At 40.3% G+C, this 25,648-nt stretch overlaps 1 protein-coding gene across 1 annotated transcript in view; it reads right to left on the bottom strand.

Moving 5' to 3' along the window:
* Positions 1 to 16,412, bottom strand: part of LOC309444815 (polycystin-1-like protein 2) — a gene marked incomplete at its 5' end in the record, with an annotated part of 38,859 nt that extends 22,447 nt beyond the window's left edge. The window contains 16 exons of the mRNA XM_082062948.1: positions 274 to 399; positions 1,257 to 1,451; positions 1,928 to 2,073; positions 2,296 to 2,496; positions 2,995 to 3,136; positions 3,398 to 3,518; positions 4,216 to 4,423; positions 5,065 to 5,171; positions 5,638 to 5,776; positions 7,052 to 7,150; positions 8,102 to 8,506; positions 9,172 to 9,392; positions 10,622 to 10,769; positions 11,193 to 11,303; positions 12,060 to 12,245; positions 16,016 to 16,412. Coding sequence (XP_081919074.1) covers positions 274 to 399; positions 1,257 to 1,451; positions 1,928 to 2,073; positions 2,296 to 2,496; positions 2,995 to 3,136; positions 3,398 to 3,518; positions 4,216 to 4,423; positions 5,065 to 5,171; positions 5,638 to 5,776; positions 7,052 to 7,150; positions 8,102 to 8,506; positions 9,172 to 9,392; positions 10,622 to 10,769; positions 11,193 to 11,303; positions 12,060 to 12,245; positions 16,016 to 16,412 — 2,952 coding nt within the window. The remainder of the gene's footprint in view (positions 1 to 273; positions 400 to 1,256; positions 1,452 to 1,927; positions 2,074 to 2,295; positions 2,497 to 2,994; positions 3,137 to 3,397; positions 3,519 to 4,215; positions 4,424 to 5,064; positions 5,172 to 5,637; positions 5,777 to 7,051; positions 7,151 to 8,101; positions 8,507 to 9,171; positions 9,393 to 10,621; positions 10,770 to 11,192; positions 11,304 to 12,059; positions 12,246 to 16,015) is intronic.
* Between the last annotated feature and the right edge of the window lie 9,236 nt (positions 16,413 to 25,648).

Below are 25,648 nucleotides of genomic sequence, written 5' to 3'. Positions count from 1 at the left end.
TTTCCATCTTCAAGATGTATCATAAAATGTAGCTGGTGAGACAGTTATAGCCTGGATTGTAGTGGGTGCTGAGACAATGTCTGTGAGTCCAAATTTGCTTACTCTAAACAGCAAAATGTGTTCCCTTCTGGTCAAAATACACATGCTGGTACAGTTGAAAAAAATGGGTAAAGAACAGATAACTGTAAGGCACCAAAACTCTTCAAAGGTCAGTGGGGTGCAATAGAGGCTACACTATTAGTGTGAGGAGATGTAGGATGAATTGCTTCTTACCTGTGCTGAGACAGACAGCTCTTCAGTCCTGTAAGTGATTTCTTTCAATACTTCTGACATCTTAAGAGCAATGTGCATTGATGTGACGTTAACAGCAGAGAGAGTCGTCAGCATCAGCCCTCGGAGCTTGAGATGGAAAGAGATAATTAGGCAAAGGAATAAGATGCTAATTAGGACTGTGCAAGTAGTGCTGTATATTGACAGTCAGGCTTGCTGTAAATTATGCGGTAGAGTGAGACTCCACAACAAGGATCATTTGAACTGATATTATAATAGGTCTACTGACAAGATGCCACTTGCCTTAGTAACTATAATCACGAGTTTCATGTTACCTTCCAACACAAATAATTTATACACTTAACATCCATTAATAGCAAGGAGTTACTTGTGAAAATTTGTTCCAATGTATGTGAATTACTGTATAAATGCCACTTCCAGAGAAAGCAGAGCCATGTATGATTGATATGACTCAAAGAATGAATCATAATTGAAGGATAAGTTGCATTTCTCTAGATCTTTTCATCTGAGGCACTCAAAGCACTGTACAAGTATATAACTGCAACATAAGCTGGTAGCTGAAATGAACAAACTAAAATTACCTGTCATCTAGTATTTTATGGGAAAATGAGATAGGATATTTTTCCCACAGGAGAGGACATCTTATTAATATTCAAATTGTTTGTAGAAAATCAGGTTGATTTTAAGTTTTAAAACATCGTCCAAATCAGTTTAAGTTAATGCAATAACAACTGAGAATGAATTATTTTACTGATGGATGATTAAACAAATTATTTATGTGGACAAACAGTGAAAAATAGCTGAAACCTGTGCCAAACACGGAGACAGATGCTAGTAACTTGAAACCTCTGTTGATTTCAGGTAGTGATATTTGAGTTTTTTATTGCTTAAGACCTGTCAAAGAATATGAAGAGTCCATTATATTATATTATCTTGTACTGCATGAAAACAAGTGTCTGGCTGACCTCTTTTCGGGTTTCGGTCTGTAAAGACGTGTTGAAGCTTTCCTCCTGAGCCTCCTGGTTCAGGACTGAAGTCACTGACTGGTACAGCTGGAAGAGACTCATGCTGTTGTTCCCGTCTTTGAGGATGGAGTTTGCCTTCTCGGATACAATAGCCTGCAATGTCAGGTTCCCGTCAGTCATAGCTGCATGTCCAACCTGATGAAGAAATCAGATATGCTCTTAACACTGCCAATGTGGTTATAATTATCTTTGAACAGCTTCCACGATCATCTTATTGAGAGCCTAGCTAGAGTGGCACAGAAGACTTTGTGTTCCCAGTTTTTCATGTTTTATTTTTAGTGGCCTGTTAAGGATCTCCTTACCGGGGCACTGGGGCAGAAGCAAGAGTTCTGTGGGGCCTACACAGAGTAACTCCAGACTCACTAGATACAGCTTATGCTGCCCAAAGTCCAAATAGACCATCTTTTAAACTTCTATCCTAGAAAAAAAGGACCGTGGAAGATTCTTTTGACTACCTTGTGTCCACAGAGTATAGTTTTGGTTAGGAAAACAGTGATTATGGCACATTCAGAGGAAAGTAATATGTATAAAATGAGAAGAAGGTCCAAAAGTGAATCGCAGGTTAGGTATCAACTTGAGAGATCTTGAAATATAGTAATTCTACTGTGTACCTTCACTGAAGCATTAGTTTGAACTGTATCACCAAAGTTGTTGCTAACGGTAATTGTCATATGTAAAATGAAATCGTTTTCCTCTTCTCCAAGTGGAAGATAAACTGGGAAGAGTTCAGGATCCGGGCCACAGTGCAGGAGAGAATCTGAAATGGGAAAGAAGGGGTCACCTATCAGACACCACACAGGCAGGGCCTGTTCTCTAGGAACAGGGAACCCTGGGCTTGCTCTTTGCTGGCCTCATTCACTCCTTATTAATCTCCCTGGGAAGCCGAGCAGCTCGTGCCTTTGCCCTTGTTAGCAACAGTGCTGGTGCTTGCTAGAAACATGGAGCAGCAGTCAGCCACACAGTTCACCTCAGGACTTACTTGGTTTCAGATAGAAGCAGTATGTGAGCTGCCTGTCACGACTGGATTGGCATGAATTCGCCGAGCAAGGAACACTGCAGGAGACTGTGAAGGCGGTGAGCACTGATCCCTGCTTGGGAGCCACGGCACAAGCGGGGCTCTCGGGTGGAGGTATGGTGCTGACGAGGAACGTCTCCTCCCCATAGCTGCCCCGAGTCATTGCTGGGAGTGAAGGGAGCAGAATGTCAGCAATAATCGTGCCCCAGCAGCACTGATCTTCAGACCTGAATCCTGCCTACTTAGCAATGATGCTGTTTGTTCAGGCACCAGAAACATCAGGATAGGCCTAATCAGAAATAAAATCCCACTACTGAATAAGCCATAAAAGAACTATTAAAAACATGGTAGTGTTTGCATTATAAAGCAAAGCTGTATTATTATTTGATGAAGCATTTAGCATAACTTCATTTCCAGATGAGCCTTGACAAAGTTACTAACAGCTTGGAGTAAGATTACTGAATTTGTCCTGCTGTGCAACAGCCCAAAACAAATTTTGCTCTTAATTATTTTAAAGAACCCACATATAAAATAACAGCTCTCAACTTGTGGACTAATTTAGCTTCATATTTGTCAATGAAGCTATGTGTGTGCAATGCCAGGGTAATGTCATGATGGCAGAGACTTTCTCAAAGGAGTCTGAAAAGCCCTGCTCGCCCTTACCTGTTACTTTAATCTGAAAAGCTTCTCCCTGTGTCTGCAAGAAGGAGCTGTTCATTTTCAACATGGATGTGTTGCTTTGAAGCAAATTCAAAGAGTTCTGCCGAAAACCAGTCAGGCCACAGGCTGGAGGGAGGGTTGTAGACTGGAAAATCAGACAGAAAAGAAAACATGACAGTAGAGGCTTTTTGCTGTGTTTTTTGTTGTGATTTATCAGGATCAGGGTGGCAGTTTGGTGCCCTTTATCATAACCCCTCCCAAACCAAGAACCCCCTTGTTTCAGTGTTCACTATTATTCCCAAAGCATCCGTTTGACAAAGTATTGCTCTGAGGCCATGTGGCTTTCCCTCAGGATGGATGTTTATTTTTGTGTGGGAAGAATTTCTGATGAATCTGATGCTCTCACCTTTCTTTGGAATGTGTTATCTAAATACCAGTTATAATATATGGCCTGGGAGTCCTTCTGTCCAGAGACATGCAAAACAAGCTCTTCCCTGGCATTCACTGGCTTGCAGTTTGCCTCACACCTGTAAGGAAGGACGATGGTAATTACAGGCAGTAACCGTATGAGTTGTCCTTGAGGTTTATTGGTTTACCCTCACTTGATGAAAATCTACAAAAGCCCTGCAGTATGGTACAGGTGATACATGACTCACAAATAGTGAAATACTTAATTTGAATGGAAGAAATTTAGGCACGTTCATCTCCATTTTCAACATGACTGAGGCCCAGAACCTGCAAACTATTTGTGTTGCAAAACTGATTCAGGCTCTCAAATGAAGCCTGCGTCTATTCAAGCTCCTGAAATGATTATATTAATAGAACATTTAAATGAAGTACTGGATTCTTGAATAACAGATTTTTTTTAAAACAGTAATGTGTATCTGGGTGTCTCATGGAAACTTCAGACATATCTTATATGGCATTTATTCTCATTGTTTCAATGAGGTTTGCGTATGGAAATCTCCAGCATTGAAAGGATATAGTGGGGTCAAAAGCTCTAAATGGTTTTAGGAAGAATACTATTCAGTTTATAAAATTATTGTGTTCAGAAATGTGGACTGGAAAATGCAGCAAGACCCATTTTGTCTGTAATTCCTATGATGGTAAGGTGTCAACAGATTTACAACAGTAAGTATGTTATCACGTTATTGTTATTTGGCCTTGCACTATGTTTGTGCAGTAATAATATTAAGCAGTGAATATTAGGGTTTAAAAACAGACCTGATTTCCAGTTGCAGTTCTTGTCTTGCAGTCACATAAAGACATTGCTCATCCTGCCTCTCTTCATTGCCATCATTGCGGACTAGAACCCTGACGGTCACTGCTGACTTTGGAGGAGGAAGGCAGGAAGGCGGGATTTGCACCTCAGTTTGGTTGGTTAGGATTATCTGTTTCTGCACACACTCGTTCCACTCAGGCCAGCAAGCTCCTGCATAAAAATTTCCTTCACAATCAGAATAGTCATAACATCCAGTGTCTCTTGTAAAGAACTTTCCTGATGTGGGTTTGAAAGAGTTTTGTAGAGCAAACAAGTTTCCTGAACCCAATTTAAAGAGCAGGTAATCAGAGGTCAGAGTACAGACTGACTTCTTCAAAGTAAGGTATGAGGCCAGGGATAAACATGGGAACAGAACACAGATGTCCTGAGTCTCAATCCAGTTTTCAGCCATATGCTGAAATGTTTTTGCATCATGTTTGATGCTAGTTATTGCTGCTTTATTGAGACACGCGTACTGTGCAGATGCCTAACTATGTAAATCACTTGGGATTACTTCTTAGCTGTGAGGGTGATGGTTTAGGATGGGCAGATCCTGAAAAATTGAAGCCTAGGAGTAGCCCCCTTTGGAAAAAGACAAAACTGAGTGCTATGCCATAGTATATACCATAATTAGTTCGATATTAAAATCATGGTAAGGTAGAAGGACATTCTTCATGTACAGTGAGTGGCAAACTTTAAAGCCAGAGAGTAAACCATCCTTTAGTCAGATTTTCACCACTTGATCTGACATGACAGTGAGTTTGTTACTCATCAAATGGAAGTTGATGTAAAAGTTCAGGAAATGTACATACCACAGGACCAGAGAAAACTGAAATTGCTGCTGTTGTCTGGCCAGCCAAGTGTAACACTTGTGAAAGGATCCACATGGCGACTTGGTTTAATATATATTTTGGTTTTTCTTCTGTGACCCTAAATAATAAATAAATATACTGGTTAGGACAGTAGCATGTATAAACGCATCCATATCTTGCTTCTTTATAATGAAAAAGGTTGGAAAGTTTAGACTCCTAAATTGCTGTATGCAGATCTGTAGTTTAAATGATCTTTAGCTGACCAGTGATAGTGTGGAGGGAGAAGCGATGGGAATAGAAGCAGATGGCACAGGGAAACTCTCTGGCAAAATACTCCCAAACTCATAAGTGGCTTAGAAGCCTGGCTCTCATTTTCAAAACTAATGCAGGTATTTAGGAAACTAATTCCCATTAATTTTCCACTTCTGGACCAAGACTTTTAACCCTTCGACAATTATTTGTCTTCTAGTACATTCCTTTTCTATCTGAATTGGATACATTACAGCTATAGATGAAGAGAAGGAGGAGGTATTATAGCTGAATTTGTCTTTCTGTGCAATAAACTGTGATAACCTTAGTTTGGGATTAGTTTTATATTCCTCTGATCCAATATATTCTGACAGGCAATATGTAAAGCACAATGCCTTGTTGTGCAGCACCACGTTTCCTGTAGCAGACATCTGCCTGCTAGTGTTGTAGTTGAAAACTACATCTTTAAGATGATAATAAAACATTATATCTGGCAATTTTATTATTTACATTTGCGCAGCTGCTACTAATTGCTGTATCATTAGTTTCTTAGTTTGCTGCAAACTGGAGATTTTGTCTTTGCAAAGTGACTTACTTAAACATTCCAACAGAGAAGCAGGAGACACTTAGAAACAATATAAATATATATAAAGCTCTGCTTGGAAGATAGCCCCTTAAAGAGATGTTTCCATTTGTCAAGTGGATAATTTAAAAATTCATGTAAGCTCATTTCAACTTCTCAAACTGAGTCAATGTGAAAAGTTCGTTTTCTCTAATATTTTAATTGTTACTCACAGGCTTTTATGAAATGTAGATTGGATGCCTGTAAACATCTTTGCCTCAGAGACTTTTGGGGTGGATTTTATGTGAAATCATATGGGGCAGAGAAAATCTAGTCTATAATCTATGCTACAAATACTTCTTTTCAGTGTCTTATGCAGTACTTTTACTGGTAAGAAAAATGTCTAAGCAATTCAATTTCAAAGGAAGATCCTTAAATAATACCTACATTTATCTCTTGGGCATTTGTTTTGGAGCTGTGTTGTTCCTTAGCAGAATCTGTTTAATACAAAAAAGAGCAGAATATTTTAGTGCCAACTGCACAGCCTTCAGACATCCTCAGTTAATATGACTTAAATACACAGGATTTGGCAACCAACAGTGTGAAAGATAGGGCCATAGGAATCAGACTTTGCAGCTGTGATAGGTAAAGTTGTAGCAATGAGCTAGTCACATACTATAAAGAAGATGTTGTGTAAATGAAAATGAATTCACAGAAGGTGGTGGAATTTCACTGATGTACAAAGAAAAATTGAGAGAAAGCACTTGAAAAGTCTTAATAGGATTAGTACTACAGTCACTTTATTGCTGGTATAATCTGCTTTTGTAAATGGAAGGATGAGCCATCAAGAAGCTTTTACTGGCAGCAATTTATGAGACTGCTGTGCTGCAAATATTTTCTGGTTTCAGAGCTATGTGCCGAGCCATAAACTTCACTAATTATTTCTTGGACAAATAGTAAATGTGCAATGTGTAACATATACAGAGTGATGCTAATTTATGACTACTTCAAAGCCAGGGAATCTGCCTTCATCAGGAAGAAGTCTCCACAAAAGTTTTCTGCACTGTTGATGGAAGGAACACAATTACTAGATGCAAACCAGAAACACGCCATGAAATGCTCTGATTGCAAAAAGACACGCGGTCAAACCCAGCAGTGTCAGATTAATGCAATTACCTTCTTGGTGAGAACTGTTTGCCAACACAGTGATGAACCCAAGATCCAGACTCGTGTTAGAAAAGGCATTCATGGCTACCACTTTCACTAGGAAAGAACCTGGAGAAGACAAAAGGCCAGTTATAAATGGCAGTGGGACCCATCCATTGTGTTTGGGATATGAAATCCAATTCATAAAGAAAATCCTATTATTTCCTGTTAAGAGCTTTGCGGATTTTCTGATGAGTTTCCACTGTTGAAAGGCTTTTCAAGGAAAGTTCTTCCCCTTTATCTCAGCTTTTTAACAAATGCAGTCCTAGCACTTGCAATGCTTTTCTTTGTCAGCTGGCGATGGTATTAGCACACAGTGAACTAGAGGTGCGCTAATGCTGGAGCCCAAGTGAGTTTAGGCACCTTGACACAGCAGCTGTCTTGTTTGAAAATTCTGCCTGAAGGGAAGGGGTGTTCAAATGGATATAGGGAGACCCAAAAAAACTTTTAATAGTGAATAATTTTAAAACATAAAATGCAATCGTAATTAGCTTCTGGAGTTGAGGCTTTGACATGGGATTTGAATAGTTCATTAGAGGAAGAAACTTTTTTTATCTTCTGCCATTGAATTAACTCTTAAGGACAAACTCCCTAATCCCACATTTTAAAGGCTTTGATTTTTTAATAATGGAAAGAAAAAAATACTAAAAAGCTTATTCATAAGGAAGTACAAAACTACATGTTGAAGACCAATGCATAGAAAAGCTCCCTTTTCTTTGTCATCTCTACCAAGAACTCCTCAGATTATTAATTACTGCCATGTAAAATGCAGAGGAGTGTAAACTTGAAAAGTTATGCATATGAACAAAAATGAGGAAAACACTTTGTGATTCAAGAAAATGTCATCATTTGTACTTGAATCGAATTGTGTAATGAAAAAATAAACCTTGGTTCACTGTGTCTTTTTATTGCAAAAATCAAATGAAGCCTTGCTTCCCATCTCCGTTTGGAGACCCATTTGCCCTCTACTCGGCTCTGAGTGTCTCGGAAGCACAGAAGACATCGGTCAGCGTGCTGTACCTTCAGAGTGCACAGGAACAGTATACGTTCGAGGTTCCCCACGAGGACCATCTTCTTCGTGAGACTGAGTTTCGTTAGCTCCGATCACCTCAAACTTCAGTTTATCTGGGGCACCGTGAGACACAGAGACATTTATCTCCAAATTCTCCCCCAGGTGCAGAGTGTGAGAAGCTAATGCAGCCTGAAGACCAGATACTGGCTCAACTAAGTGAACAGCAATACTTTCAGAGATCTCCGACGGGGTTGTGTTGCTGGATGCCCGGATTTCCAGTTGATGTATTCCTGGGCCTAGCAGCTCTTGAGAGGCACTGTCAAGCGTCAGATTGTGAGGGACAATTCCTTCCTTGGCACTGGATTCAATGAGGGTCATGTTGTCTGCTAGCATAATGTAGGTCACTCCATTGCCTGCAAAAAACAGTTCAACATTTCTCACAGCTCGTGTAATAGGCCATCCAATTCAACTGCTTTGTGCAGCATTCAGGTATTTATAAAAGAGTCATAAGAACACTGCAGCAATGCAGTAATTTTTAATAAAGTCATTCCAGATGCTTTTTTTGCCAGTCTAGGCTCCCTGTGGATGTCTATCACATGTGTTTTCTACTGGGAGCATTAGAGCAGTCAAGAGAATTCAAACCTATGCTACTGAATTTAATTTTTTAAGCATATATGTGGATTCCAGGAACTTGAAGTGAGAACAAAATATAGATCAGCAACCGGGACTGGCTCAGCATGGCTCTTGCCCTCAATCAGAGAAGCATTTCTGTGGATTCCTAACTTCAGATATGCAAATATTCATACTGCCTTCATGTAGATTCATGTGACTAAAGTTACTCTCATGCTTTGTCAGCTTTGTGTAGAAGGAGAAAGGGTTTATACTGATGTTTGAGGTGGTGTAACAGCTCTGAGAAAGAACGCCTCGAATGAGAACATTCAGTTGCAGGAACACAACAGTTAGAGAGAAAGCATTCACTAAAAAGACGTATTGTTTTGCACAATGAAATCCTGCTCTATCCCATGAGTAGCATAATATTTAGCCTTCCGTTTAAATCACACAGTGTAGTTTCCCTCACCTCCATTGAGTTCAACTTGAATCCACAACAGCTCCCCATACAATGTGCGGCAGTGAGAGCTGTTCCCGGATTCATACTGGCTGTAGCACCTGGTAATGCTCAGTTGATCCATCTTATCTTGAACAGTCACCCGCTTCTGTGCCGTCACGTGCCATTCACTGGTTGTACATTCCACAAAAACAGTGAACTCTCCAGGAGATGAATATCTATATGTGACATTGCTGACCAGTCTAGAACAGAAAGAGAACAGCTGCTTGGTGTGGAAGAGTGTCCTGGGAAGTCCCCAACCGTAAGTGGTGACTGTGCTCACAGGTCCCAAATTTCTGACCTCACTCAGCTCTCCTGCAATCACTGCAATCCCTCATTTATTTATGCAGAATTTTTAGGGTTGAAGATTGTTCCTTTGTTCCAGCTACAGTGTAATTCAGGATGTATCTCGGGGTGGTTGTTCTGGAAGTGTATCTATAAGGGTAAGTACATTTTGCTGTGAAGTGGGTAGATGACAGCTCAATAACATGGGCCATTAGATCTGGTTTCTGACTTGTTGGCTCTGAGCACAGACCTATGATTATGCACATTAGAACATGTAACGGTGCCCTTAAGTCTCTATTCTTTATTTTATTCCCAATTTACCACGTCTTAGATATATCAGTGGAAGCTGAGGGTGCTCAGCATTTTGTCAGAGCACTCCCTTGCTTTTTTTTAATGTGCACCTGCATCTATACTTGCCCGTGCTAGCAAAAATGCCTCTTCGCTCCTGAGTCAGGTGCAGCTCTGGTCATGATAGCAATAGGAGATGAATGGATGTGGTAGTGGCTGTTATTACTAACAAGCACAGGGAGATCATGAAAAGAAGCTGAGGATATCCTTCTTGAATGACATACACCATGGAAGGCAAATAAATAATATTGCTGAAACTATCCTCTCTTTGTTTTGCAAGCAATGATCAGGTTACATCATCCTTAATAATGCATATTTATCATTAGTTGGTTTAATGAAGAAAAAGATTTCATTCTAACTGGACTTCAAAAACATTTAGTTCTTCAACTTTCTAGTTGCCTCAAGTAGTAGATAAATAAATTTCAAGAGCCATTCTCTGTCTCACACTATGACAAATTCTGATTTTTAAATCCAACAGAAAAATGTTTGATCTTTTCAAGACACATTTTTAATGCAATTAAAGCAAAACTCCAGAATGCCATTGTATTATTTTAAATATTTTCTTGACAATCACTGATGTGTTTTCAGTAATTTTGTGGTTGGCAGCTTGACATGGTATTTTGTGTTAATTTCAAAACAAGTTTCTGCAGAATCCACGTGTCTTCTATGTATAGCCTATTACTAACCTACTTAATTTTTAACATCTCATTTAAGAGACTTGGAACATTCAATAAAGTGCAAGCAGTGAAATTTACTGGTTGTCTGATGATACATGAAGGATATATCTTACGTTAGAGGGTAGTAGGGATCAATAGTGTGGCCATCTCCAGTGCTAATGATACAGGAAAGGTTGCCAGAGTATGGAGAGAGCAGCCAGTTCAAACCGACTGTGATATTTTCAAAGACAAAGCATGTGTCTGTTACAAGCAGCTGCAGACCTGTAAAACATAATGACAGAATTCAATGCCATTGTTTGTCTACATTTCTTACATAATTCACTTAATTTTTACATCTTGAGAGCAAGTCTTCTCCAAAACTGAGTTGATACTGCTGCTAATTTGGGTGCATTAGTGGTGTGACAGGGAGCTGATTCTTTTCCATACCTACTGATCAAGATTCTTGTTGGAACATAATTTAATTTAAGTGTGTTTTATGTGTCTGAATTTCCTGGCTTTGTATCCTATCAAAACCCCTCTGTTAGGACTGAGAAGCTCCATTTTTGTGCCTAATTTAGTGGTCAATGCTCTTCCAGTTTCTTCCCTGAGAACGGAGCGGTGAATTTTAAGAGAAATATCAATGTGCACAGCATTACAGCAAAGAACAGAATAGGGTTTTGGTGCTGACAGCCCACTCCCACTTACCTTCCTTGCAGTCGTACTGAACAGTCAAATAGCTGCTGTGAGCTGGACAAGGGTCTCCAAAGAAAGTGCTGTCTGCTGTCACCTGGCAGGCCTGAAGACCGTGACACTGGCCTGGAAAAAAGGAGCATTTTTTATGAACTAGTGGGTTTTGTCTGTGATCATCATAACAGCTCAGATGAGAGATCATTGCAGAAACAAAATGGGGCCGGGGGGCAATATCGTGCCACTGTTTTCTAGACAAACCCCTGCAACATTTTGACTTTAGTGTGCTGCTCATGGCCTGGTATTTCTTAGCACCATTCCACTTTTATGGAATAAAGCTGACTTAGAGAGGGCAAAACCCCAGAAGTTATGTGTTTTGTTTAATTTTGGCTGAAAACCCAAAGAATTGCCACAGGGACAGACCATAGAGTCTGTGCAGGCTGGGTGCTGGAACCACGGCCGGCAACAGCAGGTCCCGCCTGCCCTCCTGTCCCCATGGGTTCCAGCCTTGTCACCCCCTGGTTTGGAGTTAGGTTGGTGTGGATGTGTTCTCTTCCAACTCTGTCAAACGTAGGGTCTCCCTTTGAGTTCATCAGGGAATCGGTGTGCACATGTATTTCCTTGACACGGTGAGAAGAACCCTTGTTCTCCATTTGCTCCCTCTTGCCTTCTCCGAATCTTTGCTCCTTGCAAAGTCCCTCATTTCCATCCAGCCTCCTGTACAAACCTCCTCCACATCAGAAGTTCTCTGTGATTCCCTTCATTTTAGGAATAATGCACTTTCTTATTATCTAACGCTGCTGAAATTCAAGATAAAATATTTTAGGGACTGGGAACTTTGTTGAGTACTCTGTGCTTCTGCCAAACAATGGCATAAGCTCCTACCTGCTACTTCATCCTGGATGCTGACCCAGCTGCAGTCTCCGTCTGGGTCGTACCGGAGAGGAGTCTCCGATACACAGTAATGAGGCGTCTTCCGTCCATAGAAGCTCTCCCCAATTTGAATAACTTCTCCTGATCCACACTGTACAGTGGCATTGTAATTATCACAAGCAATGCTCTGGCCGGATTCTAATAGGAGAAAAAAAAAGCATTTAACTTTTTGAATTTCTGAAACATCCTGCAATAATTTTCCTACATATCCATTCTTTTGGTTGTTACTCTTTCTTCTCTTCCTCTCTTTTAAGCTAAACAAGTAAGAAAATGGGGGGAAAAAGAAAAAAGTATTAAAAGTTTTCATTTTTTTAAAATCCAGAAGAATATATTTATGTTTTTTTACTGACTTAAACAAAAATTCGAGAACATTTTTAATAAACCAAAATATTTAAATTAAAAAAATAAACATATTATTGTGGAAAACGCTTCACTTTTTTTTTGATCTGCAGTACTGGAAAGTTTAAAGTTACTCCTTTCTTCTGAAAGAGCCTCGTGGCTGTGTGTGATTTGCATGATATTCAGGTAATTGCTCTGGAGAATACTTTGCATATTAAGGATGGGACCTGATCCCATTTCTGCTACAGAAACACCTTTGTTCCTGTGTGATATTTGGCTGACTTCATTCAGCAGGACTGCTCAAGTGAGTAAGGTCATATCTCTAAATACACACACCTCATTCTTTGATTAATCTGGGACAGTTAATTATCTTTCAGAATTCTCAGTATCCTGTAGTAATCAGGATACTTAATACCCTGAAGGATGCGCAAGACTGCTCTCATTTCGGAGTGTTGCAAAAGAATGTTTTTTTCCGCTGTCTCAGGTTTAAACACATTGTCCTCCAGTTGCTGTTTGGATCATTCCCCATAAGTACCTTGCTGAACAGTGCCAGTGTGTGCACACTGCAGTAATTGTGTGCCATTGTTATTTAAAAGCTAAATCTAAGCCTGACCGTAACTATAGCAACATGATCAGTTTACAGATTAGAGTTCTCTACATAAGCTTGCAAAATAATTTGCTGTTACATTCTAATACAGACTATTATCTCATGCATTTTTTTGTTCTTTGTACAGAGGGTTCCAATAGTATTTGCTGTCTCAGCAACTTTTATGTGGAAAAACGTACAGAAGCTGTTTTGTGTTCCTCTGTGCAAACCCTGGTTCAATTAGTATATTTTCACTACGACAAATTGCTAACCTGCAAAGCACCAAGTGGTAGAATAGAAATAATAATACAGAAAGCTTTTAGTTGCATTGAGAAACAAACAATGCTAGGACAGATGGCTGAGGAAAGGATGAGGACAGAACACTGGTTAGTTGTTTGTACATGTATATCTATCTCGGATGATCAAGTAGATAAATTATCAGTTTCATTTGAAGTTTCAGTCTCAATGTTAATGTGAACCAAGCCTCACAGCAGTTGTACATGAAGGTGTTAATGCTCATTTTACAGAGAGACAAACTTAAACACTGCCAGGTGGTGGGAATGTCCAAACACTCAACACTCAGGCAAACTAATGAAAACATCGCCCCTGTTAGAGATATTGGATCTAGTTCCTTGCATGCAAAGCTGGTAAAAGAGGAGTCTACTCTGTTACTGAAATTTGTATGCGTGTTAATGGGCATGGGCTGTAGGTACTGAAAGCAAGGCTGTAATTGCCTCAATCTGATCTTGGTTTCCTGGGTAGTGGATGATGGATGTAGTGTAGGACATTGTTGCTCAATAATGCAAACGCGCTTTGAATTTAATGGGCTCTAAGTTAGGTCCTATGGTAACAGATGATAGCTTCCTTACAAACAGACACTTGTCTAATGTGGTGGTAATGGAAAATAATTTTAGTGTGTTTTTGCAAGGAAAATAAGCTTAAGGGATTGTGCTGGCTGCCAGTTTCCTCTCTCCCAATCATTTTAATGTTAGTCATCCTTAGCCAAAGTTGATGTATGGATATAAACCTCAAAACGCCCTAAAATCTCATGAAAACCAAGAGCTAGGTAGAAGAGAAAGAGCTACATCAGTGCCTCTATTAGGAGCAGGGATTATAACCCCATGTTTATCTGTTCCACGATGGGGGATTCACCTGGCGAGCACATACAGCTGGAGCTCTGGAGCAGTTGCAGAACTGCAGGGGAGCCAGCTGGAGGAGGGAAGGGGATTTGCAGAGGTGGGATGTGCCGGGGATATGGGAGTGAACTGGGAGTGCTGGGGAGGAGGGGAGGGAGGGGATGAACAGGAAATCAGGACGGGAAACAAAACTTGGTTATTTTTTCTGACTGTGGAACAAGTTGTTAATTACGTCAGAAGGGGTACAGTACTGGACCAGGGCAGTAGCAATTCTAGGGCTTGTGGCAAGCTGTACTTGCATACTGGATTTGAACACTTTTTTTTTTTTATATATTAGTGAGCCTACAGCCAGACTCCTTCTAGTACTTGTGACTTTAGTACTATAATAGTTACAGTTTTAGATGTTTGGCTCATGTGCAAAGCGTGAGTAACACAAATTGCCTTATATCTAGATGTTGAATGGGACGATATTGCTGGCATTCCTTTCCAGGACCGTTTGTTCCATGTCACAATTTAAGGGATACAATGTCTATAGGTTTTCTGTCTGAGCACTACAATGCTGCCAGGAGCTACAGGTTCCTGGGGAAGCCCTTGAACTTCACCTGATGGAAGGGTCTGTGAAGAAACAAGAAAAACTTGCTCTCACTTTTGCTTACGAGGAGTGCTGCATCTGGAAGCCTGGCTGTATTTTTGCTTCAGTTACAAATGGAAATTATTTTGGCGCATATTTATGATCAAGAATATTTTTATAGGGTAGTCTTACAGGTCCCTCCTGGCTCAGGTACTATGGTGTTGTGGGAGTTTATTCTTGCAACCATGCTATTACGCACTGCTCAAACTGGCTTTAAACTAGCTAGCTTATGTCCACTGTACACATGGACTGCTACACATTGAGATTCACTCTCAGAGCCATTTCTATTTTATCAGCCCTCTGCTGGAAACCTGGACCTTAATGGCTAGGTGCTGAGCACCTACATCTCCCAGTGACTTCAGGGTTCTTCCTTTCTTTGGATCAGATCTTACATCAGCACGCTGGCTGCTCATTCACTTTTAATAAGCTTTTTTTAAGTTAATGAGCAGCCACCTTGAAAAGAACAAGGCAAGTTCTGCACAGCTGTGAACACGGCATGCTCCATTCTCAGTTCCAGCTGCTGTGTGTCTTACCAAACTCACAAATGAAGTCAAATTCCTGGCTGCAATTTTCGGTCACACCCCACTGATACTTGGCATTCTTCAGGATGTACCCGCATGTGGATGAGAAGGGAGATGGCTGATCCTTGTACCAGTTACTGTAGCTTATATTTGAAGTGTCCAGCCAAATCATTGACCCTGTGAAAAAAGTAATTGTGTCCTGAGTGTTTATTTTCCACAGTAATACAATTACAGAGTCAAAGCCTGCAGAGCAGGACTGTAGTCCTACTCCTGCTGAAGCAGAGGTGTTTTTCTCTGCATGGAGATCTTCAGTTACATTGTACGTTTAACCTGATATAACCACTGAAAGAGACATTTCCACTTCTCGCTGTGCTCCCAGCCTTGAAATTGCACCATTTCCCTTGCATCAGATCTTGCAGCACTTCCTACTGTGATGATTTGACTCACTTTGCTCTTCCACTGGAGACTTAACCCAGCACATTTTTTTCACTGGGTCACCAAGCTGATCTAATTCACTGTGTGTTCACACAACCACCAGATCCAAAGGAAAGGGTGACGACATGCAACTGGGAAGTGAAGCAGGCAATTAAAACATCTTAATATGAATCTGAAGCTACAGCAACAAAAGACAGTGGCTTTTTAGCAGACGTCTACAGATAGAGTTTTAAAGAAGAAATTATTTCAAAATCACCTACCGTCAGTAGTTTCATTCAGCAAGGAGTTTGAGATCAGTCCTATCCACCATTCCTGATCCTCCGCAATATGTTTTTGCAAGAACTGTTGAGTTTCCTCATTTTCAATAAAGACAAGGTGCCCCCCACCTCTCTCACACCAGCTCTGGGCGCTTGTGAAGCTACGCTGGAGTCTAACAAACTCATAGCATGAATGGTTAAAAGCCAGCTGGTACTTTGAGCAAGGGCTTCCTTCATCAACAGCTGCCACCTCCGCAGCCGAACATACAGCAAGAGAAATTAGAACTGCAATCGCAAGCCACATTCTCAGCTCAGTGCCCTGTGTGGCACTGGTCTTGCTGATCACATCACCACTCCTTTTACTGCCCCCTTCAAAAGCTTGAGATGTCAGCCCTGCCATGTCATCAGCATTTCTCCTTCCTCTTTGTTGCTTGCAACAACAGCAGCAATAGAACATGGAACAGATTGCTTCTAATATATCATGATGATTGGTCTGAGGATACACACAACAAGTGATGCTAAGTCACTGCAAAGGCCATTGTGAGGCCTATTGTATGAATGTCTCATTCCATGTGAAGTCAGTTTGGAGAGAAGACATGAGAGCATTGCTTTTCTCATGAGCAGAGGAGATAAAGTTGATATATGCTGCTATTGGACACATGGGAAAGTGAGATAAAGCTCTTACATCAAAGGCAAGCTGGAGGTCTTTACAACAGCACCGAAGAGATACAATAGTAAGAATGAGAGGAGAATGAGGAAAATAAGAAACATGAGGAGTTATGAGATGGGAAAACACACAGTGCTCCTCTAGATACGTTTAATTGCTTTGTATTGCTTTAATTTTAGTACTTATTATTTGAGGTGCTTCTTTTGGATGCTAATGCCACGTCTATAATTATTGTCTCATATTCATCATATTCACCTGTTTACACACATGCAGGTTAATCTCAGCTGTCCCAAATAAGCTTCATTTTGAAGCGTTCTGTCTGTTTAGAACTCCACACCCCAAGTGAAACGCTCCCATCATCCTTTAAAAGCTAAGCTGGTTAGCTATATAGAGCTACAGTATTCATACCTGCTAAGAGGTGGAAGGGAAGGCCTGAAGTTCAAACAGTGGTTTAGAAAAGATGAAAGTATTGCCTTAATCATCAGTACTACTTGGGAGCCCTGTGTGCCCCTTCCAAAGTCTGCTGATGGACTTTGGGAAGCCAGCCCAGGGACATTTAGGAGCTGAAATCCCTAAGTGCTTCTGAACTTCCTCACAAAAAATACCCATCAGGTTTACAAGGCCACTGGATTAGCAGAAATATAGTACAAATAAGGATCTTTAAATATTGCAGTCCTCCCCTCCTTGGCATTAACTCCACTGAATTTGATGCAATTATTATTAATTTATACCACCATAACCTGACACTGAAAGAACATGCACTTATATTTAGACATGGATCAGTGAGCCAGCTACTGCATCACAGAGAAGCAAGCAGCAGTGATGTTTGGTTGAATTCCTGCATTGCAGAAATCCCACCTGCATTGCACTAGTGAGCAGAAGGGAACACACATATCGCACAGTATGCTGGCCCAGCTCTAATTAAAGTTTTCTGGCAAAATAAAGTATGTGTACTGCGTCCAGTGAGCATTTAAGAGTGATCTTCAATCCCAAGATCTTTTTGGACCTCCAGTTCTTAGTCACCTTGCTCAGCTGGATAAAGTAAGACTCTGATTGGGGTTTTCAAGACGAAGGTCATGATAAAGTGTTTAATGGGTAGGACAATTGCAGGGGAGGAGAGGAAATGGAAAGAAAATGCACTGCGATGGAGTAATAAACACTATGTTGGATATCCCGTTCCCTACCGCGTTTGAAAATCAGGAGCTACTTCAGCTATGGAGCCCTTGGAGCAGATCCCACATTAAGTTCTGACTGATTAATAGGGAGCGGTAATGCAGCAGATGGGATGTGAATATTCAAACCAAGTTTCCCAGCCTTGGGAAGGCCAATCCATATTCTCATTAGCTGATGGATCTGGCCCGGTCAGTGCCCAGACTCCCATCCCCTTCCTGGAAGAGACAACGTAACTGTGATTACCAGCTGGTTCTGTTGAGGATGTCTGCAGTTCAGGAGTCCCTTTTGGGCTGCGTACAAAACTTCATAGGCCTCCGTTTAGAAAGCCCCAGCCCAACTGTTTTATATTCAAGCTATCGCAAAAGTCAGAGCCGAGGGCAGCTGCTGTTCAGTGAGTTGGCCACTGTATATTTTCATGACATTTCCTTTAGAGTCTGTTCTTCTTCTTGGGCCGTGCTGACTTGCCAGGCTTTGGAAAAGCTGGCAGCCAGCCCTCCCATTTTGTCCTTTTAGATATGAGAAACGCAGCCTATTTCTGAAAACAGAGGTGTGACAAAGGAGACTGTACTTAAATGTATCTGGCTCAGTGATACAGAATATGCATTTTCAGTGGGTGCCATTGACTCATATTTGTGATTAATGGATTCTGTAGCATTGTCCAGTTCTCTCTCTTCAACTGGAAATTTGATACATGAACATACTGCTAAAAATGCCGGAGCTGGAGATTCCGCAGCCTATTCCCTGTGAATTCCCTGTGAATCCGAAGCCATTGAAATTAATGGAAGTCTTGTCTCTGGCTTTGACGGATTTTGAAACAGGCCCCAAAAAAAGAACAAATAATGTTTGGAAATGCCTACAAATAAAGCCAAGCTCTCCAAGTGAGGCTACTGTTGGCAATTTCTACAGCACTGTGGATTTTTTTCCTAATCTACGGTTGCTATAAGTAACTCTTCAAGTGCCTGCAGCGGATGGGGAGTGGAAGAAAGACAGTTTCCCTCTTTGCAGTTTGTTGACTTCATATATTTTAGTGCCAGTAAAGCAGTCTGTCAGTTAATTCTGTTTACCACAAGGAGAGAAAAGCAGTTACAGAGAAGAAAATACGGCTTTAAAAGCATTCAAAATAGCAACTAGGGTTTTCAGGAAGAGACAACATTCCTGAAAGCCCTTTTCACTCATAACTGAAAAATGGCTTGATTTCAAATAAACATTACCATTTTGTAGGAAACACGCTTTTTGCACTTTTCCTCAATGGGAAAACATTTTTTTAATAGTTTTCTTATGCCAGAAGTCCACACGGAAGCTTCACAGTGTAATGGTTTGTTAATTTTTTTTGCTTTTTGCCTTTTTGTAGCTGGCTGAATGGAAATCATTTAAATAGTTTAAGAATTTACTGAAGTAGTCACATATGCTAGTGTGGAAGAGCCAAAATGATGCACCTTGCTGCATAATCTCATTTTGCATCTTTCAATAGCGGGTCATGGAAGCGCATAATTCAGCCTCTCTCATTGTTGCAAGGGGGTGGCTGGCGATGACAATAAGTTCTGCTCTTCTGGCTGCCCATGGGACTGTACCAACCCCTAACAGATATTATAAAGCCCCTCCAGTATCTTCAACATCGTCTCAAGCATAATGTCAAATATATAGATTTTGGATACACCAAAACCATTCACTTGCTGTTTTTTCTTTGGCTTTTGAATAGTTCTGAGGAACTGGGGCAGACTCACAAGAGAAAAGTCTGTCCATAAGCATTGTTTTTAAGGAACGATGAGCCCTTCACATAAAGCCAAGACTTGTTAATCCTGGTTTAGTTATAGCTGTCTGCCTGAAAGGCTGATGTAGCAACTACCCTTACAGCACGTGTTATATACCAGTGGCTTAAACTAAAACATATTCACCAGTTATTATAAAATAAGGCTTGCAAAGCGATTGTGTTGTGCAAGCTTTGACTAGAAATTAGTGACAAAGCTTTCTCAATATTTTCACACCCTTACTCCAAGCTGCGATAAAGCTGTGAATAACTCCTTTGTTTGTGAACTCTCTTGCGTCTGTTGGAATAAGTCTTTCATTTTTTCTCAGAAATGTTTTAGGGGGCCCTGCAGATCTCTTACAGAGTCCTAACTTGCCCTCATGAGTTACACCAGATGGTGGCCATCAAGAGAACGTTTCTTCAGAAAAGCATCGTGCTATATAAAACATCACGAAAGACAATAATGAATGATTTATTCCTGGTTTTAAAAGGGATCTTTCAAGGTTTATTAATTTGTTGTTGTTGTTGGAAGTAGAAGCTGTCGAGGTGAAAGAAATCTGAAGTATATTTTTTTTATAATGCTGAAAATATTAATAGATTTTAACAAAAATAATGGTGGCCTAGACTGAGATTCTGTAAGGGACTCTTCTAGGTGGTGTTTGCCACTCCTAAAAATTAAACCCCTTAAAACCAGTTCAATTTTGATAGCCAAATCTCAAAGTAATCACTATTTTTTAAAAAATATATAGACTACACGCCATTTGGAAAATTCAGCTTTTTATGCCTAAATTCTTATAGATGAGGAGATGAGCACACATAATGCTTTTCTAATATATGTAGTTGTGGTAGGCTTGCCTCAACACCTTGGCAAATCAATCTCTCATGCCCCAAAGTAGGCACCAAACAATGAATTGCCATTTTTGAAAAATCCAAGCCTGAATTCTTGTTCAGCATAACCAATAGCTCTATAGATCATGTCACCCTGAATCCAAGTGCAATTTTTTTCCATTTCCAACTGCTGCTATTAGAAGAGTGTGGCTCATTCATAAGACTTTTCTGTTTCTGAACTTTGGCCTCCCAGACCTGAGTAAAATCAGTTCCAGGGTTTCACTGGGCCATTGGGGAGCCTGGTGCACAACAAGGAGGAGATGTGTGATTGGTGTCACCACTGACTTCAGGGTGGTCCTGATTTGTACCCTAGTGCAGATTACAGCTGCATCATGACCGCCTTAAAACATCTTCTGATGGAAAAGGCCATTGCAGCACAGCAGAACAGCTTGACAATCCTTACTAGAGGCCAGAAAGTACCAGATTCAAAGTTACGGAAGTGAAGAGCTGCCAATGGGAAAGAATAAATCACACCGCTGTTCATTTTGGCTTTTGTTCATTTGCTTTGAGGAAGAGCAAGTGAATTTACTCTCTATATGAGGACATTACCATTTTTACATTCCTGAATATTATGAAATGTAGTGTATAGATTTTATCAGGAATAGAAATATATCTCTGTTCTATGAATTGAATAATCATTTAAATGGAAAATTGATTTATATTACTTTGGCATTGAGGTAGGAAAAAAATCATTAGCGGTATCATTAACTTGGGACAAGATCATGAGCAGTCCATTTTAGTGTGTCACTTACACTTCCACAGTGTGCAGGACTGTCTCTTGAAAAGAGCCGCTTCGTTATTACCCAGCTAGGTAGGAAGTAGCGAGTACTGAGCAGACTGTCTGGAAAGGGATGGAGAAAAGCCCCCATGTACACCTACATCTTCAGAAAAACCCATCTACCAATTAGTTCAAGAAGGTAGGTCACAGTCATGCTTCCTTCTTTGCTGCTCTCCTAGGCTGCTTGTCTGGATAGTGAGACCCAGTTCTTTGCTGACTCAAAAGAGTTTGTTATTGTTGTCGCTCTACTGTCTAATTTTCCATTTGGCAACACAGTGAACTTACCAGTGAGCCCTGCCAAATTGCAGTTCTGATGTTATCTTGTTTAGAAAAACAGGGAAAATAATTCTTATCTTTACAGGGTGCCATAGTTAAATTAGACATTCGTGCCTGGCATGATGTGGTCAGGATAAAGATAAGTAGGACTACATTCAGGAGTCGCTGGGTTGGACATAATTTCTGTTTATAGATGTATATGGTTACCTCCTGGCACAAGGGTTGCCTGGATAAGTCCCTGGGGATCTTCTCCTAGGAACTGCCCCTTGGGAAGCATCTAGTGTTGCCTTTGGGCTTGTAGCTTGACTTTCCTCACCTGCCACGCTGTTGATGCCTCAATATCCCCCTTTCCCAGGTGTTTCCGATGTTGTATTGCCTTCGCAGCAGAACTGCAACTATTGGCAAAGAGGAGACAAGTGTGCCCCATAAGAACATTAATCGAGCTGGGGCTATCAGTGGCTGAGGTTGGCCTTGAGCTCACATAGACTACAGCAGAGCTATCTGAAGCATCTGCTGACACCTCATGTATTTTGATGACCATGACTGGCTACGTGGCACAATTTAGATGTGCCATTACCTTAATATCTTAATAAGAGAGCTGTTCTAAAGATTAAAGGTACCCTCTTAGGATAAAACATTAACTGGTAGATGTAAATGTACTGAACATTTCCTAGCACGCACACAGAGGCAAAAAAAAAAAAATTGCTTGGACCTGAATGTGCAGCCATCACAACTCCTAACAAAGACTCTGCTAGTAAAACTGATATGAACTTTCTTGCTGAAATCACACTGATCTGTCTCACTGGGCCAGGAAATGTGAGCTCTAATCATTGTTAAACATTGTCCTATTGACATGATGTCATTTCAGAAGAAATACCACCAGCCCTATCTAGCAATACTTCTTTTGCACTGGTGTCTCTGCAGCCACTCCAGATTTCCATAAGCATAAGACTGGCCAGATTTCTAAAGCAGTCCAGATTCCACCTCTTGTTTGTTTTATTTAACATTGTTACACATCTTTCTTCTGCTTGTTATGAGCTATTCCTGAGCTTACAGGACATGAAAACAGAAAGAAAGAAGCTATGTTACAAGTTGTTTTCTTTAACAATGTCTCTCATCAATAGATATCCAACACCTTATGAAAGAAACTGGCTTCATGATCCCCATAATGAGAAGTCCAGCAGGCTCTCTGTTCAGGAACATAGCTTTTGAGTTAAACTATCTATACTCAGATACTCATGAATAAAACCAGCAAATAGTTCTTTTCAGTTGTTCCATTACGTTGCCCCAAAGATGTACAGTAGGCTAAAAGGTGGGACATTGTGCAGCAGCATTAACTTCTGTCACTGTAAATATCTGTAACACCTTTTCTGCACCTTCAGTCATGGAAGTGAGTGTCGACCTTCGTATTGTCATTCTGCCCACTCAAAAACACATTACCAAACTGTATCACATATTGAATTTTAAAACATGTAGATAGTCTGGGGATGTTGAAAGGTGCAGATAAAGTTATAAAAGTCTTATGGTGAGGAAGTTTATGTAGGTACTGTGGCTGTTCACTTGTTTGAGTGTCCAGTGCTTAAATATTTTGGGCGTTATGGTGGGAGGGCGAGTTCAGCCAGGTTGGGTACTAGTTCTGCCGGGCCAGCAGTTCGTGCCTCAGCACTTCAAGAGTTATTTTATGTTTTCATTTAAATGAATGAATCAGTAATGAATCAGTATTTCTGGTGATATTTATTAAAAATATGACTGTAGTAAAAGAAAAAAAAAATTATCACCAAAAAATTGAAATCTCCCAAAAATATAAAAAAAATCTCACCAAGAAAACTAAAATCTCACAAAATAACTATTCTGATCTGAACAATACTGATCAAAACAGTATTTGATCAAAACTGTTTTGATCCAAACAAAACCTGGCCAGAATAATACACGGAAACTATTGTTATTTATCTTTGAACAAAGTATATTAATAGTTCGTGTTTGCAATTGTACTTGGGCAGTGCAAAAGAAGTATTCCTAGATAGGGCTGGTGGTATTTCTTCTGAAATGACATCATGTCAATAGGACAATGTTTAACAGTGATTAGAGCTCACATTTCCTGGCCCAGTGGGACAGATCAGTGTGATTTCAGCAAGAAAGTTCATATCAGTTTTACTACCGGAGTCTTTATTAGGTAATAATAGATAACAGTTGATAGCTGAAAGTTCTTAGCACAGCTTGAAGTCATAGTCAGGTAATTTGACCTTTGTTAATGGGCTTTAATTAAAACTTGAATATTATAAGATAAATGTTGAGATTAAAATAAATTAATTAAACACTTATGTTTCAAAATAGAGATAAGGAATAATATTGATCTCACTCTGATTTATAAAGCAATTATCTGCTTCTTGTGTAAGTAAACCAAAAGTACAAAGGTAGACAGATGTCAACGACCTTGTTGTTATACTAGAAGCTTGGATAACCAGCTCCTCTGCCTGGAGAAATTTTGGTTCCATTTTCCTTTTTGTTTGTGTCCATTGACCACAGAGATCACACCTCAAATGTCATCTCCAGCCTTGCATGGCCAGGGGGTGCAACCAGAGCAGTGCTGGAGAGGGGAATGCTCGGCTCCAAAGACGTCTGCGTGGTCCTTTTCATGGTTGGGAGAGAAGCTCAAGGCACTCAGAGACTGGAGAGAAGTGAAATCTAGAAAGAACGCAACAGGAAACAGCTTGTAGCCTTCGCCACAAATGTTGAAAGCAGAAAAACATAGTGAATAAAACCTGGCTGAGGTGAGGAGCTGGTAACGTCAAAACTGTTGTCATGAGGGGTGAATAAAGAGAAGAAAGTGTGGGAGGAATGCTGATTTGTGTTTGAAGGATTCTGCAGCTGGATGGTGTTTGTAAAGGAGGTCAAGCATCAGGAGAGGCTGTTCAAACCCTGGGACTGGGCCATGTGTGTTAAGGCTTAGTTTTCAGTGTTCCTTACTGGGAAGAGCACGACAGCAGAGTCTCCCCCGGTCTGTAATTAGTTGGTAAACATTAGATATACATAAGTTATTACACAATGTGTCTGGTAAGCCCAAGATCAAAGAGCCCTGGCAGTCTCTCAGAGAGGGCTGTATCTACTCAGTGTTGTCCAGAACATGAAGCTCTAGAACCTTCTCCATTCTCTCACATCAAACACGTTTTTCTGCAAAAGGAGAAGAAACATTGTGAAATAAAAAAAAAATTGGAAAAGTCTCCTAATCCACATCTACTTCCTCTAATAATTACACATTACAATTGTAAAGCTATACTTCAATATTTCTCCATTTCAATGTAAAAAGGAGGAAATTACACAGCAAGAAAATTAATCTCCCTAGACCTTAATAAAATGTTTATCTGTCCTTAGCAAGATGGAAACAACAACAAAGTAAGTGTTTTACTGGTAAATTAACTATTTTTCACTGACAAGCAGGAAAAATAGACTTTGCAAGGCCTCCCTGTTTATGTTGTACACAATATGGGACAAAATTGTCAGGCAAAGACACCTGAAATTAGCTACCAAACCACACTTGGGTTGATTTCAAAAGCTGCTGGGGGTCTGCAGCTCCTTGTTCTTCCATTCAAACAACTTCTAACAAGGTTTCCAATTATCTTGGCTGAATCTTAAACGAGATGAACAGTCACGGTGAAGAAGGACAAAAGGAGTTCAAATTAGTCTTCTCTATTGCTTGCTCTATAGAAATCTGCTTAGCACTGCTATGGATTAGACCACTCAGGTCAGATAATTGAAACGGCAGCATTAAGAGCATGTAGATGGATGCAGACATTAAAGCAAAGCAGAACAAAGAGAGGTTGGACTTGATCCTGAGGGTCTCTTCCAACTAAACGATCTAAACGATTCTATGATCCTATGTTTCTATGGTCATGGACAGTGAAAACACCCCCATGGCGCAGTGGAAGTAGAGATGGACGGCTTTGCTTTTTTGCCAGATGCTTTTCAGTCTCTAACATTGCTGAAAATCCCTTACTTAGCTTTGTGTATACAACTAAATTGCATCTCAATATACACACACTCTCACATATATACATATACACACATATAGTGTGTGTATGTTTGTGTATATATATAAATGCCTATGTG

Source organism: Streptopelia decaocto, assembly GCF_964273445.1.
Source record: "Streptopelia decaocto genome assembly, chromosome: 11".
Taxonomy (NCBI): domain Eukaryota; kingdom Metazoa; phylum Chordata; class Aves; order Columbiformes; family Columbidae; genus Streptopelia; species Streptopelia decaocto.
This window is presented reverse-complemented; position numbering and strand designations above follow the sequence as displayed.